Source organism: Protopterus annectens, chromosome 7.part0, assembly GCF_019279795.1.
Source record: "Protopterus annectens isolate FY-2018-M chromosome 7.part0, PAN1.0, whole genome shotgun sequence".
NCBI classification, from domain to species: domain Eukaryota; kingdom Metazoa; phylum Chordata; order Ceratodontiformes; family Protopteridae; genus Protopterus; species Protopterus annectens.
Genome location: NC_056739.1, coordinates 1,962,220,673 through 1,962,234,705, shown reverse-complemented (window position 1 = coordinate 1,962,234,705; position 14,033 = coordinate 1,962,220,673). Strand labels below are relative to the sequence as shown.

General features: G+C 40.3%; 1 protein-coding gene across 1 annotated transcript in view; it reads left to right on the top strand.

The window, feature by feature from the left end:
• The window catches only part of IGF1R (insulin like growth factor 1 receptor), a 1,987,642-nt gene that overhangs the window by 1,460,791 nt on the left and 512,818 nt on the right, over positions 1 to 14,033 (top strand). Inside the window, exon 10 of the mRNA XM_044078384.1 lies at positions 10,957 to 11,164. Coding sequence (XP_043934319.1) covers positions 10,957 to 11,164 — 208 coding nt within the window. The remainder of the gene's footprint in view (positions 1 to 10,956; positions 11,165 to 14,033) is intronic.

The following is a 14,033-nucleotide window of genomic DNA, read 5'->3' as shown; positions in this document are numbered from 1 at the left end:
GTCATCTCTGCTAGAAGAGTGTCAGAGTTGCAAGCCCTGTCTGTAAAGCATAGCCCCCATACTTTCTTTTTCATAGGGACAGGGTGTCCTTACGAACAAGCCCTTCCTTTTTGCCCAAAGTATCTTCAGACTCAAATTTGAACCAAACTATAGAACTACTAGTCTTCTTTCAAAATTACGAGAACCGGGCAGAATACATATTGCATCATCTGAATGTGCATAGGCAGTTGCATTTTTATTTGCACAGAACTACAGAATTCCAAAAATCTGACCAGCTATTTATTTTCTTTTCAGACTCAAAGAAAGGTACCCCTGTGTCTAAGGTAAAGCTTTCAAAATGGCTTTCAGGTAGCATAACGTTTATCTATAAGTCTCAGAATAAAGATCTTCCCAGAAGAGTTAAAGCCCACTTTTCAAGAGCTGTTGCAACCTCTTCAACGTTTCTGGCTAAATTACCAATTGATACCATTTGTGCTGCAGCAACATGGGCAAAAAACACATACCTTTCTCACTCATTACAAAGTCGATTTGGCCTCCAGGAATAGGGCCTCTTTTGGTTCCACAATTCTGAGGAATATTCTCCCTTGAGCCACCCAAGACGCTAGGTGCTAGGGATGCTGTCCCAACCTTGTAAGAATGAAGGCAAGATACAACAACATCACATAAAGAAGTTAAGTACTCACCATAATGTTCCATCTGTGTTGTCCATCTTCACCTTCATTCTTACATTCCACCCTCCTTCCCTCTACCCTTTTTTACTATTGAAAGAGTGAGTCGGTACAGTTGGATTACCTTAATCTCTGACCTTCTTCATCTGACTGGTTCTTACTGTGATACACTCATACCCTTATTATAAGGGCAAACAAGATCTGGGGAGGGTTCTATTGCATGCTGGGATAGGGTTTAGCCATGAGCTGGCAAAATACCCCGATATAGAATATAAAGTCTGAGATGGATCAGAAGATTGGATCTGAGTCCAACCTAGTAAGAATGAAGGCAAAGTTGGACAACACACATGGAACGTTATGGTGAGTAGATAACTTCTTTTTTGTTTGTTTTTTTTGCAGGGGGGATGCAAGCCACCCAGCACCCATTCTTGAGATTGCACTGCAGTCGGAAAAGGGCATATTCCTTGATCCCCACTGTACTGTGGTCTCTACATGACAGCATGACAAAGATTGAAAGACTCATCAAGCTAATTTTCGATCATCTACACTGGCTTACTGGCCCTTTGACGAAGGGCTAATTTGATGGAACGATAATAACCCATGTGTGTGTGTGTGTGTGTGTGTGTGTGTATATATATATATATATATATATATATATATATATATATATATATAAAATAATATGTGTGCGTGTGTGTTTTTGTGTGTGTGTACCCACACCCACATATACGTATAAAATGTATGCCCACACACACATATACATACATGTGTGAGTAAAATACACACACACACACACACACACACACACACACACACACACATACTTGGGATCAGAACAATCTTCTAAGTGTATTGTGTTATATGTGCAAATGAGCAGTTGTTAATACTTGATACAGCTCATAGGTGTTTGCTAGGCTAACAGCCACTATGGCCTTTTCAAGCCTAGCCATGCATCCCAAGTCTCTGACAAGTTCTGGTACCCTTGGCAAGTGGGGGCTTGTGAGATGAAACATTTACAAGTAAGGGGCCTGGGCAGTGAAACATTTACAGTCTGCCTGTGTCCATTAGAGATCCTTTTGTTTTGCTACTTTAGTGATCCTTTTGTTTTGTTACATCAGAGATCCTTTTGTTATGCTACATTAAAAATAAGTCCTGCATCCATTTACCGGAGAACTGTGGTATAGAGGGACCTCCACATTTGTATAAGGCCATTTTAAATTTTACTTGAGCTAAAAAAAATTACTTGAAATAGAAACACTGCATGACAGAAAATTAAACATACTATAACACCAGCCAGATGTGAAGAATCATGACATACCATAAGTAAGAATAATGTGTAAAACAACTTAAATGTTTACAGAGTTTGTATTTTTAAAGTGTTTTTGTTTTGTGGTTGTTATTTTGAAAGTTCTCTGTTTTAACTTTGATAGTAATACATTTCTGCCCCTTCAAACTTGGTTACGACTGTTGTCATTTTGATTACAGGAGTAACGATGTAAGCTGGTATAGTCATATGGCACACAGATGTTCTTCATCTCACATTGCTGCAGTCCTTACATATGGGTAGTCCGCTGTCCTCGGTCGGCCCGAATACCAAAGTATTAGGCTGACGTCGGTCAAGGCGCTTAAAACTGACATCAGGACGTCAGGGTACAAAAGCGCATGACCGACGTCATTTCCTCAGTCTTTTTTGCCGCATGGTCCAATGCAGAAGCAGCGTTGCAAGTGCCGTTTGGCGTTCTGAAATTTTTCGAATTCGGAGTTTCAGACCGAATCCAGGTTGGCTAAGTACCCCGTTGGGGAATATTTTGGTTTTTTCTTGCCTCAGTGTTTTACCGGATGTCAGAAAAAGTGAATAACTGTATTTCTTGTGGGAAACAGATACCGCATAGGGATTGTCATTCTTTGTGTATTCCTTGTTTGGGGCCTGAGCACGACGTTGTTGGGTGTCGCTTTTGTGCTAGGTTCAATAAACGCACTATTAAGCGAAGGTTAGATTGTGCTAGGCTGGTCTTTGGGAAGCGGTGCAATTATAATATGCCGTCGGATTCTCCGGCGCCCGCTTTTGCTTAGAAGCGCAAAGACAAAACAGTTAAACCCAGGCAAGATGAGTCGTCCGTTCCGGACGCCGGTTCTTTAGAGGCTTCAGTGGAGCCGGTGGTTCCGACGGAGACTTCTCAGGAATCCCAGGGGGAGACTTTAATTTTGCAGGAGGTGGTCTCTCAGGAGGCAGGTCAGGCTGAAGGGGCTTCTCAAGTTACTGTACTCCCCTCCCTTCCTAGGGTGGTTAGGCCTTCTCCTTCTGTTTCCAAGGCTTCTCCCAGGGGCAGGCCAGTTTTAGCTTCTGTGGGTGTCACTCCTAGTTCAGCAGGGTCTGTGCCTAAGAAGCACATGCTTAAAATGGCAGAAGATTTGATTACTCTGATTAGAGGTTCTTTGCCCCCTCCTGATAAGAGGCCTAGGGTGGAGCCAGAGTTGGGAAGTTTTGAGCAGGCTTCGGATGTTTCAGAGTCTTCAGCTGAAGACCTGCAGGAGTACTCTCCTTATTCTGATTCTGATGCGGATGATTCCACTCCTTCTGCTTCTCCTCCAGAGGATTTTTCTTTTTCAGAGACTCTTCATTCTATGAGGGAACATTTTAAGTGGGAAGGTCAGGACTTTTCTGATTCTCGGAAAAGGCTTAGGGAATTTTTGCTGTTACCCCAGCATAGGCCCTTAGCTATACCCCCTGTTCTGGATGTTGTGGAAGATGTGTTTGCAGAGGCTTCACTTAATCCTGATTCTCTGCCTCCTGCTCCTGTTAAACCGGATAGGTATTACAGGGTGCCTGAGGCTCATAAATATCTTTATAAGAGTCCTAGGGCGGACCCAGAAACTATTAGTCAGGGACCTAAGGGTGTCAAGGCCTCTGTGGTAAAAAATCCGGTTCCTCTAGATAAAGAAGCCAGAGCTTTGGATAGATGGGGAAAAAAGGTCTATACTTCTTCTACCTTAGCTATGAGGGCTTTGAATTGCCAGTTTCATATGTTGAAATATCAAAACTTTCTACTTTCTCAATTGAAGTCTAAGGTGGATGCTCTGGCGGAAGGCATTGAGTGTAAAGAATTACAAGATTTGGTGCATGTCTCTGAACAGGTGGGTAAGCATTCATTACAGTGTGGTTTTGATGCTGTGCAGGCCTCATCTAGGGTGGCTGCCACTGGCTCAGTTCTACGCAGGCACGCCTGGCTGAAGGATCAGAATTTATCTGACCATGTTAAGACAAGGATTTTGGATGCTCCTTTGCAGTCTGATGTGTTGTTTGGTTCACCTGTGGAGTCAGTCTTGAAGAAAATGGAAGACAAGGCTAAGTCTATGCAGACTGTTAAAGATTTTTTGCAAGTTCAGCCTCCGAAGTTTAGTAGGAATTGGCCTGCTAAGGGGTGGACGTATCCTTCTTATGATTCTCAGTCTAGGGGTAGATCTAGACGTGGTAGGGGCAGAGCTCAGGGTTCTTTCAGGCCTAGAACAGGGAGTTCACCTGCACAATCTTCAGGTGAGGGCAGGGGCCAGTCCTTTCGTAAACAGGCCCAATGACCTACTTTTTCAGCTGCCAGATCCTTCTTGCCTGGCAGCACCTTTGGGAGGAAGGTTAGCACTCTTCAAGGAAAATTGGATGTTGATTACCCAGGACAAGTGGGTATTGGATATCATACACCAGGGTTACAAGTTTTATTTCCATACCTTGCCTCCTTTCAAAGGTATGCCGGACGTTCCTCCTCAGCAAAGACTAGAGGCTCACAAACAAATTTCTCTACTACTTCAAATAGGGGCCATACAATCGGTCCCTCTGCCAGAAGTGGGCCTAGGATTTTATTCTCGCCTGTTTCTAGTACCAAAGAAAGGAAACACGTGGAGACCAATTTTGGATTTATCTATCCTCAACACATATCTGGACATTCCCAAGTTCAAAATGTTGACGTTACAACAGCTTTTACCTCTGCTGGGCAAAGATCACTGGATGGTGACTCTGGATCTCAAGGAGGCTTACCTTCATGTTCCTATCAGGCCCAGTTGCAGGAAGTATCTGCGTTTTCGCCTGGGACTTCACATTATCAGTTCTCTGCATTGCCCTTTGGCTTATCTACTGCCCAGAGTGTTCACGAAGGTTCTGGCTCCAGTGGTAGCTTTCTTCAGGCTAAGAGGAATACAAATCTATCCTTATTTGGACGATTGCCTGATTCTGGCCCAAGAAAGGGACGAACTTCTTCATCATCTACAGTATGTGATGGCAGTGTTAAGATGCCTGGGGTATTCTGTGAACGAAATAAAGTCCAGTCTAGTACCCTCTCAGGACATGTGCTTTCTGGGTGTGAGACTGAATACAGCATCCCAGATGGCCTTTTTGACCCCGGACAAACAAAAGAATCTTTCTCTTTACTTCCAACAATTGTCTCGTCAGTCCAGGCTGACTGCAAGGACAGTCCTTCAAGCCTTGGGGTTCATGGCATCTTGTATTCTGGTACTTCCCAATGCCAAACTGCATATGAGAAAGCTACAATGGTATCTCAAGAATGTATGGACACAGCACTGCCAAGATTTGGACACTGTCATTCAGATAATACCTTGCATTCAAAAGGAATTTTTGTGGTGGGCTCAGGAATGTCACCGAAACAAGGGCTCTGTGACCCGGCCAGAGGCGAGTCAGATTTTAACGACAGATGCCTCAGACAAAGCTTGGGGAGCTCATCTAAATGGAAAATGGGTACAAGACACGTGGCCTGCCAGACTTCGACATCTACATATCAACTTGAAGGAGATGTTAGCAGTCCAATTTGCATTGATAGCTTTCAAGGATTTACTTCTTCCAGGGCAGGTGTTGATTCAAACAGACAACACAACTGTCATGTGGTACATCAACAAGCAAGGGGGAACATATTCTTATCCTCTATGCAGACAAGCAATGATTTTGTGGGAGACTGCTCTCAGTTTACAGCTAAATCTTCAGGCAAGGTTTCTGCCAGGAGCACAGAACTCCTTAGCAGATGTGTTGAGCAGACAAATTATGGATCCCCACGAGTGGAAATTGGATCCTCATGTATTTCAGAGATTGACAGTGTTATGGGGAACTCCAGACATAGATCTGTTCGCTTCTCCACTAAATTACCAGCTGCCAAAGTTTTGCACAAAAAGGTTTCATCCCACAGCTTGGAAAGTGGATGCTCTCTCATTCAATTGGAGCAATCTTCACGTGTATGCCTTTCCACCTCTGCCTCTCCTCCCAAAGGTACTCCTGAAGGTCAGACAGGACAAGCCAAACATGATTTTAATAGCTCCAGATTGGCCTCGACAGCACTGGTACCCATTACTGAGAAGTCTGGTACGGGAGCCTCCATGGCCTTTGCCTTCGATTCCTCACCTGCTGTCTCAGGAGAACAGTCATTTACTCAATGTCAAACTTCATTCTCTACATCTGACAGCCTGGCATATTCTGTTTTAAACCCAGGAGGGTTTCAGCTTCCTCAACAAGTTTTGAATGTTATTTTGGAGGCCAGAAGGCCTAGTACAAGGAAAGTTTACGCAGATAAATGGAGGAGATTTTTATTTTGGAGTACAGAAAAGGACTTTGATGTTTCTAAACCTAATTTAAGTGTTGCGCTTCAATACCTTACTGAGTTATTGGACAAGGGTTTGTCTTTCTCCTCTATAAAGGTGCATGCTGCAGCAATTTCTGCTCACTATGACTGTGACCCACCATTATTTTCTCAGCCTTTGTTTAAGCAATTCCTTAGAGGGGCAAAGAATATAAGACCCCCACGTAGAGCTCCTACTCCTGCTTGGGATCTCAATTTTGTGTTGGAGAAACTCACTCTACAATCTTTTGAGCCTGCAGCATCTGCAGAGTTGAAATATTTATCTTGGAAGACTGCTTTTTTGTTGGCCATTACCTCTGCGAGAAGGGTTTCTGAATTACAGGCCCTTATGGCAGTTGAGCCTTTCTTAATTTTCCACAAGGATAGGGTGTCTTTGCGTACTAACCCTTCTTTTATGCCTAAAGTGGTTTCTAGTGTGGCTTTAAACCAAACTATTCATTTGCCTACTTTTTATGCAAACCCCCAAAATAAAGGGGAAAGGATTTTGCACACTTTGGATATACACAGACAGTTGCGATATTATTTGAGCAGAACTAAAGGGTTCAGGCAGTCTCAGCAGTTGTTTGTTTCTTTTGCTTTGGGTTCTCAGGGCAAACCTGTTTCAAAACAAACTATTTCTAAGTGGATTGGTTTTTGTATTGCTTTCTGTTATTCCCATCATGGTAAGGAGGTTCCAGCTGGGATTCGGCCTCATTCCACTAGGGCTACTGCCACTTCTACAGCTTTTTTAAAGGGGGGTGGCTACTAAAGATATTTTGGAAGCAGCTACTTGGAGTTCAGTGCATACTTTCTCTAAGCATTACCACCTTCCACTTTACTCTAAATCTAGGGCTGGATTTGCCACTGCTATTTTACAGGGCATTTTGGCAGCTCCTAATGCTTTATAGTTTTGCCATCCTCCCTTACCTCTGCTTTGGGATTCTACCCATATGTAAGGACTGCAGCAATGTGAGATGAAGAACATAGTACAGTTTTGTACCTACCATAAATGTAGATGTTTCAAGATCCACATTGCTGCAGTCCAATTTACCCTCCCTCCTTCCCCTCTGTTGTTGAAGGTGGTGGTGTGGTTTGTGTTGTACATATTGTAAATATGGTTAGTGCACGGGTGGTTGGTTAGTTTTTGCTGGTTTTTGGCTTTGGCCTTTCTTGTTAGGGCCTTCTGACATCTGGGGCAAGAAAAGACTGAGGAAATGACGTCGGTCATGCGCTTTTGTACCCTGACGTCCTGATGTCAGTTTTAAGCGCCTTGACCGACGTCAGCCTAATACTTTGGTATTCGGGCCGACCGAGGACAGCGGACTACCCATATGTAAGGACTGCAGCAATGTGGATCTTCGAACATCTACATTTATGGTAGGTACAAAACTGTACTTTTCATCAACCCATCCCCTTTGACCCACTGCCATTCTGACCCCACCTTGAACATAGCAGACAGGGTTAAGAAATAGGGATAAGAAATGATGTGACACTATGCTGCAGGTAAGACAGGAGTATTAAACATGCATTCCAAGTTGAAGGAATCGCAGATGTCATAACTACTGCAAGGAAGGCTTAGGCTGCAAGGGTAGGGAAATCACATAACTGACAATATGGGCCTGCTCCTTCAAACTTGACTCTCGTTCTGAAGGGAACAGTTTGACTTATAAAGTTTCCCCCCAGTCAGGGAACAAATGAGACGTAAGGCTGTTGCTCTATGGGGAGGGGGTGTATTTAACATTAATTTACCAGGAAAGTCTGACTTGGAACGAAGCCAATTTTCAGCAGAGGCCCAGGGAGAAACACTCCAGATGCATGTCTTTATAACGTGGGAGGAAACCCACACAAACACAGGGAGGATATGCAGACTCCACACAGAAGGCACCCCAGCCGAGAATCGAACCGGAGAACCTCTTGCTGTGAGGCAACAACGTAACCGCTGCACCACTGAGCCATCCTGAATATCAGTGGTAGTTGTGGACAGAAGTTATAATAGAATATAGCAGTGGTTGCAAGAAATTTAAGCTGTATACACTTTATTTACAATTGAGCCTTCACAGTTAATTAGTACTGCTCAAACGTTGATGTGGGAAAGTGGTGGTAGGGTGGTGAGTTGTTTGTGTTAGTCTGGTGTGGGACAAGAGCATAGCCAAGGAGTCTTTCAGATGGTGTTTGTGTTAATCCATGAAAGTGGACAGGTTATTAAGTCCTAGTGGTAGAGGGTAGTAAGTTCAATAGCTTGGGTATGTGAATGGAATAAAGGGCTTCCTCTGCTGAGTTGTGAGTGGATAGTAAGACTTTGTTGAATGTAAGCTTCTTTTGGGGGGGGGGGTAGGTTTTCAAGGTTGTGGGCTATATCTAGTTGTAAAGTAAATTAGTAACTAGTTTTCTGAGCACTTTATCAGGCTTTTTTTTTTTTTTTTTTTTTTTTAAATAAACTTCACTCTTTCCTACTGCCCAGCTTATAGCTGGCATTTTGCAATGTTTAGGTCCTTGCTCATTAATCATACTTAGTGCCATCTGGCAAAGTATGAGGTGTAACATTTGCTCTCTAATCCTGCTTCGCTTGCAGCATTAAGGAGAAATGCTTTTTCACATTCTTCAGAGAAACGGAATTAAAACTAGTGTCACTTGATTACTTTCCTAAAGTTGGTCTGATGAAAACTGGATGAGTTTCAACTTGTACTGTTTTTTTTTTTTTTTCTTCAATTTGAAATCCCTCATAATATTTTTTCACAAGTTTTTCCTGTAATGGAGGTAGTTATGTCAGTAAGAAGATACAGAGGAGCTTGCTACCCCTGTGGAAATTTTTTTTTTCATTTTGAAGCTTCAGTTAGTTTGTGTTACCATGTGAGGCTTTAACTAGTTGAATTTAGATTACATGTTTAAACATTAAGTCACAAGGATTACCTTTTCTGAAGTGCTACATCTAATATTTTGTCTGACTTGTTCTTTAAGGCCCCCCCCCAGTAATCAGACTTGGACATTGCGTCCCTCTGTATTGGTTGTATTTCATATATTTTTCACTTCTTGGATAATTTAGTATTTTAAGCGATCCTCTTAGGTTGCATTTACTTGTCAAATGTAAATACTTTGGTTAACACAGTTCTGATTGCTTAAGTGAGCAGTATTTTTCCATTCTGTAAATGCTTGACTGACAGTTTAACTTTCAAGTAGAAGTAGATATTTTACTGGTCCACTAACAGAAGCAGAACATCTGTCTGCATTACTGGTAACCTGGGTAATAGCATGGGCATGGGACAGCTTAGCAGTCATATGGGAGAGGCACAAGAAAAAGTGGATCACAGCCTGATTTCCTATCATGCAACAGGATGGTACTTGGCAGTAAATGCTGTTAGTGTGGTGCTTTGGGATGACAGAGAACCAAAGAACAACACATTAGGAGAGAAGACAGAGTATTGTATGTCCAGACATTATGCAGAGACCTGCGCAAACTTTATGGCTTGTCATTTAATATTGCTCTGTCTGACATAGGTTTACATGGCTGTCAAGCCCACTTTCCAGGACCCCCCCCCCCCCCGATGTTGCAAGTTTTTGTTTTTCATGCCCTGCTTCATGAACAGTCACGTGAGCTCACTTGTTGACGATCACTGAGATTTTCCAAAAAGGAGTAATGTATACTCCACAGGATTACTAGTGAAACTGGTGTATGTAAGGGCCAAGGTAGCATAAAAGAGCTAAAATGTGCATAACAAATTCTGGAGATGCAAACAGGTTTATTCCAGTATGAATAAGTAAGAACGTGTGATGATGGAACGAGAGAGTGAGAGCAGCATGCTGTACTGTGTTGGTTGTAAATAATGGAAACAGCATTGAAGGACTTTGTGTAAAAGGAGGCAGTAAGGTTGTACGTTAACAGATGACTAGTCCTATGGAATGAAATTAGTTTCTTACAATGAGAGTTTGAACTCTGAAACAGTCTGAATCATGAAGTTAATTACAGTAATTAAACACATTTGAATTTAAGGCATAGAAAATTAAATGGTGTGTAGCTGTGAGAGATGGACAAAAACGACAGTAATGTGAGTAATTTGAAAATAAATTGTGGCGTTGGTTAACTTATTCCTAGCGCACTGTGAATTATTTTGGTATGGTTTGTATGATTATTTCCTGTGGAGGTGGCTTAGAATCATTCATGTTTGGATAACAGTCTTTGCGAGAAGTTCTGAATGAGTAATTGGTATTCTCTCAAAAACTGAATGAATCTCCAATCTGATGCTCTTTGGAGTACTGATGTATAATGTAAAAGCTGATTCACTCTTGGTAGTGGCAGAATCGTTTATTGCGATTTCACCTTTTTGTCTGCAGTAACCATTTAGTCTTTGTCATGACTTCACACGTCCAACTTCAGACAGTTGCAGGTGCCCTTTTTTGTATGATAAGTTACCAAGGAGGATGAAAATATTTATTCTTATTGAAGCCTTGTACCCAATACCCAATGCTTAGGACCATGTGTCAGCAGCATGTATTTGTCAGCCAGTTAATTTTCACAAAATTCTAGTATTTTTCTCAGCAGTAGTTGTAAGATATATTTCCTTTATGAATGTAGGTATTGATGACATTAAAGCCTGCTCTGCATTCTCTGTGCTCATTTCTGTACCTGTTTCAAATTCTGCAAATGCTTCATCATAGCTTCATTTTATTCATTTTTGCAGATCTTAAAATCCCAACCAGGAATTATGCCTCGGGTACCATTGATTTGCATGACACTCCTGAGCCCACAAAGACTGTGTCTGGTGGAGGAGATCAAAAACCCTGCTGTCCCTGTCCAAAGACAGAGGCTGAAAAACAGGCAGAAAAGGAAGAAGCAGAGTACCGAAAACGCTTTGAGAATTTTCTGCACAATTCGATCTTTGTGCCCAGGTAAATGAGTAGGTTGCCATTTAGCTAATGTTTATCTATTCTTTATCTTTATTCTGGGACTTTGAATTGCTAACAATTTGATGTGGTTCAGAGCCATTAGTTGGCATTTACTTCTAGTGATCATTTATGGTATCAGGGATGGTATGCCATTTGTAAAGACATATTATATATGCTTGCTTTAAATTCTTCTTTTTCAGATAAAAAGCTGTTTAAACATGTATAAATTCTCATATCTTGAATAATCATTGTTTTAACAAACATTTTCACTCAAATGACCTAGTAAATGGTAGAACTGAAAGTTTGCTATTTCTTGAATTAACTGCAACTCCACTCAAAAACGCTTGATGCATCCAACACACAAAACTGCCACAGTGTGTAAAATCAGCGAGAAGATTTAATCCACGGTTAAAACGTACATAGACAAGTTGTAACGTACACAAACGTTAAGCGCTTTCACTCATCACAAATATGAGCTTCATCAGAACAATTTGCATACAAATGCCATCAGTTTAAATAACTAATCTGGCGCCAAAACTTCTTAGTATTTCTTAAAGCAACATACTTTCATGTCAAGCACATCCAAGTGTGTGTATGTATACCTACTACTCTAAATACATATAACAAAAACTAAACTGTCAGTAAAAACATAATGCATATAAAAAATTGTTTAAACATGCTATACATATAATAACAATGTAAATATATTAGCGACAAAATCAAGTACGTCTATCTAACAGAGGTTTAATTTATATATTTTCATTTAATCCAGGGAATGTGGTGGCATCTGTGTACAACTGCCACCACAATTCTCTGCAAGCCAGTACATTCTTAACATCACACCCTCTAGGGTCAGAAATTACACTTTCTAATATACCGAAGGTAAATTTGTGCTCTTTACCACATTTCTCTATATGCCTATATAATGCATTCTTATTGTCCTTTGACTTTATACTATATAAATGGGCATATATTCTTTTTTTAAAAAATCGCTCCGTTTTACCTATATAATATGCAAAACATTCTGTGCACTTAGCCAGTTATATCTCAAATTTAGTAGAACAATTCCCTTTCACAAACCTTATCCTAGTGCTATTGATGTTGTTTAATATCAACCCATCACTTTCATTAATGGCAAAACACTGATTACAGGCTCCACATCTAGTTGTGTGTTTGCCTTTATTTTCTGTTCCCTTGCGTCGTGTAGCCCCCTCTAAAAATCCTTTAATATTCCTTCCCATTTTATACACAAATGTAGGATGTGTACCTACAACATCCTTAATTTCCTGATCTGCCATTATTACTTTCCATGCACTGGATATAATTGTTTTAATGTATTCTGTGTACGGACCATACTCTGTCACACATGCTCGATTATAACTTTTCACTGTAGTTTCTTTTCCTAAATTCGACTCAACTCCCTTTTTCTTAGTTCCTAATAATGGTATATATTTTTTTCCCCTTTCACTTAGTACATAGTTGCACACATCTTTCATCATTATACTGTTAAAATTAAATTTGGCCATAATATTTGGACATACTGAGAGTAATGTGGTAAAAGGAAATCAATTAAAGAAAAAAAGTAAGTTATATTCCCACCATGCATCCTACCATACAATCATTTGACAGGATGGTTACACAACAAATATATCAAGTACAAAATAATATATCAAGTACAAAATAATAGAGACATGAAAGTAAAGAGTAATCTTACTAAGCTAGAATGGTGTATGTTAAAGGATTTGAGTAACAACAATGAAATAAGGGTGATGAAACCCGATAAGGGAGGAGGAATCGTGATTTATGACAATTTGGAGTATAATTTAAGGATGTATGATATTTTACACACCTCTGGCAATTACGAAATTGTTTCCCTTAATGAGATCAATATTGCTTATAGGAGAATAGATCTATACATTGAAGAATTCTTGATTGACAGAAGGATAACGGAAGAATTATATAAGTATATGAGAGTAGAACAACCTCAAATGGCAATATTGGTAGGGATTCCCAAGACTCATAAAAGTATTGACAACCCCCCTTTTTGACCCATTATTTTGGGGAGTAAATCCAAGACATTTCCCTTAGGAGTTGTTGTGGATACTATGTTAAAACATATTTATGAGAAAGTAGAACATATGGTAAAAGATTCATGGTAATTTTTGGAAAATTATCCCATAGAATGCTGGAAGCCAAACTACATCTATATCTCTATAGATGTAGTAGATCTGTTTTCTAGTATTCCAAAGGAACAGGGAATGGAGGCTTTCCAAAACAGCATAAAAAAATACAGTGACTTAGAATGGGACAAAATTTATTTGGTAATTGAACTTGTGTCGATTGTATTGGATCACAATTTCATTTTTCACGATGGAGAATATTTCAGGCAGACCAAGGGGGTGGCTATGGGGGCAGCTTGTGCCCCCATATATGCCAACTTGGTTATGCTTGACTGGGAGAACACAGTGATTTTCAATAGTGTTCATTTCAAGAACATTCAATATTATTCAAGGTTTTTGGATGATATCTATATTCTCTGGGAAGGAGATGAAGATAGTGTCAATCAGTTTATGGAATATATTAATAATAGTAGTGTATATTTAAAGTTCACACTCACCCATAGTATGAATGGCGTAGCTTACTTGGATACATTTGTATATAATGGATTTGGAAAATTCAAATCTAAAATTTACAGAAAAAGCACATTTACTAACTCATATATAGAATATTCAAGCAATCATCCTAGTAAAATGAAATATAACATTTTTAAGGGGCAATGCATAAGGGCCATAAGGATGACTTCGGATATAGAGGATGTGATTGCAGAGTTGGGATTCATTACAAATTTATTTAAAGATCGAAATTACAACAG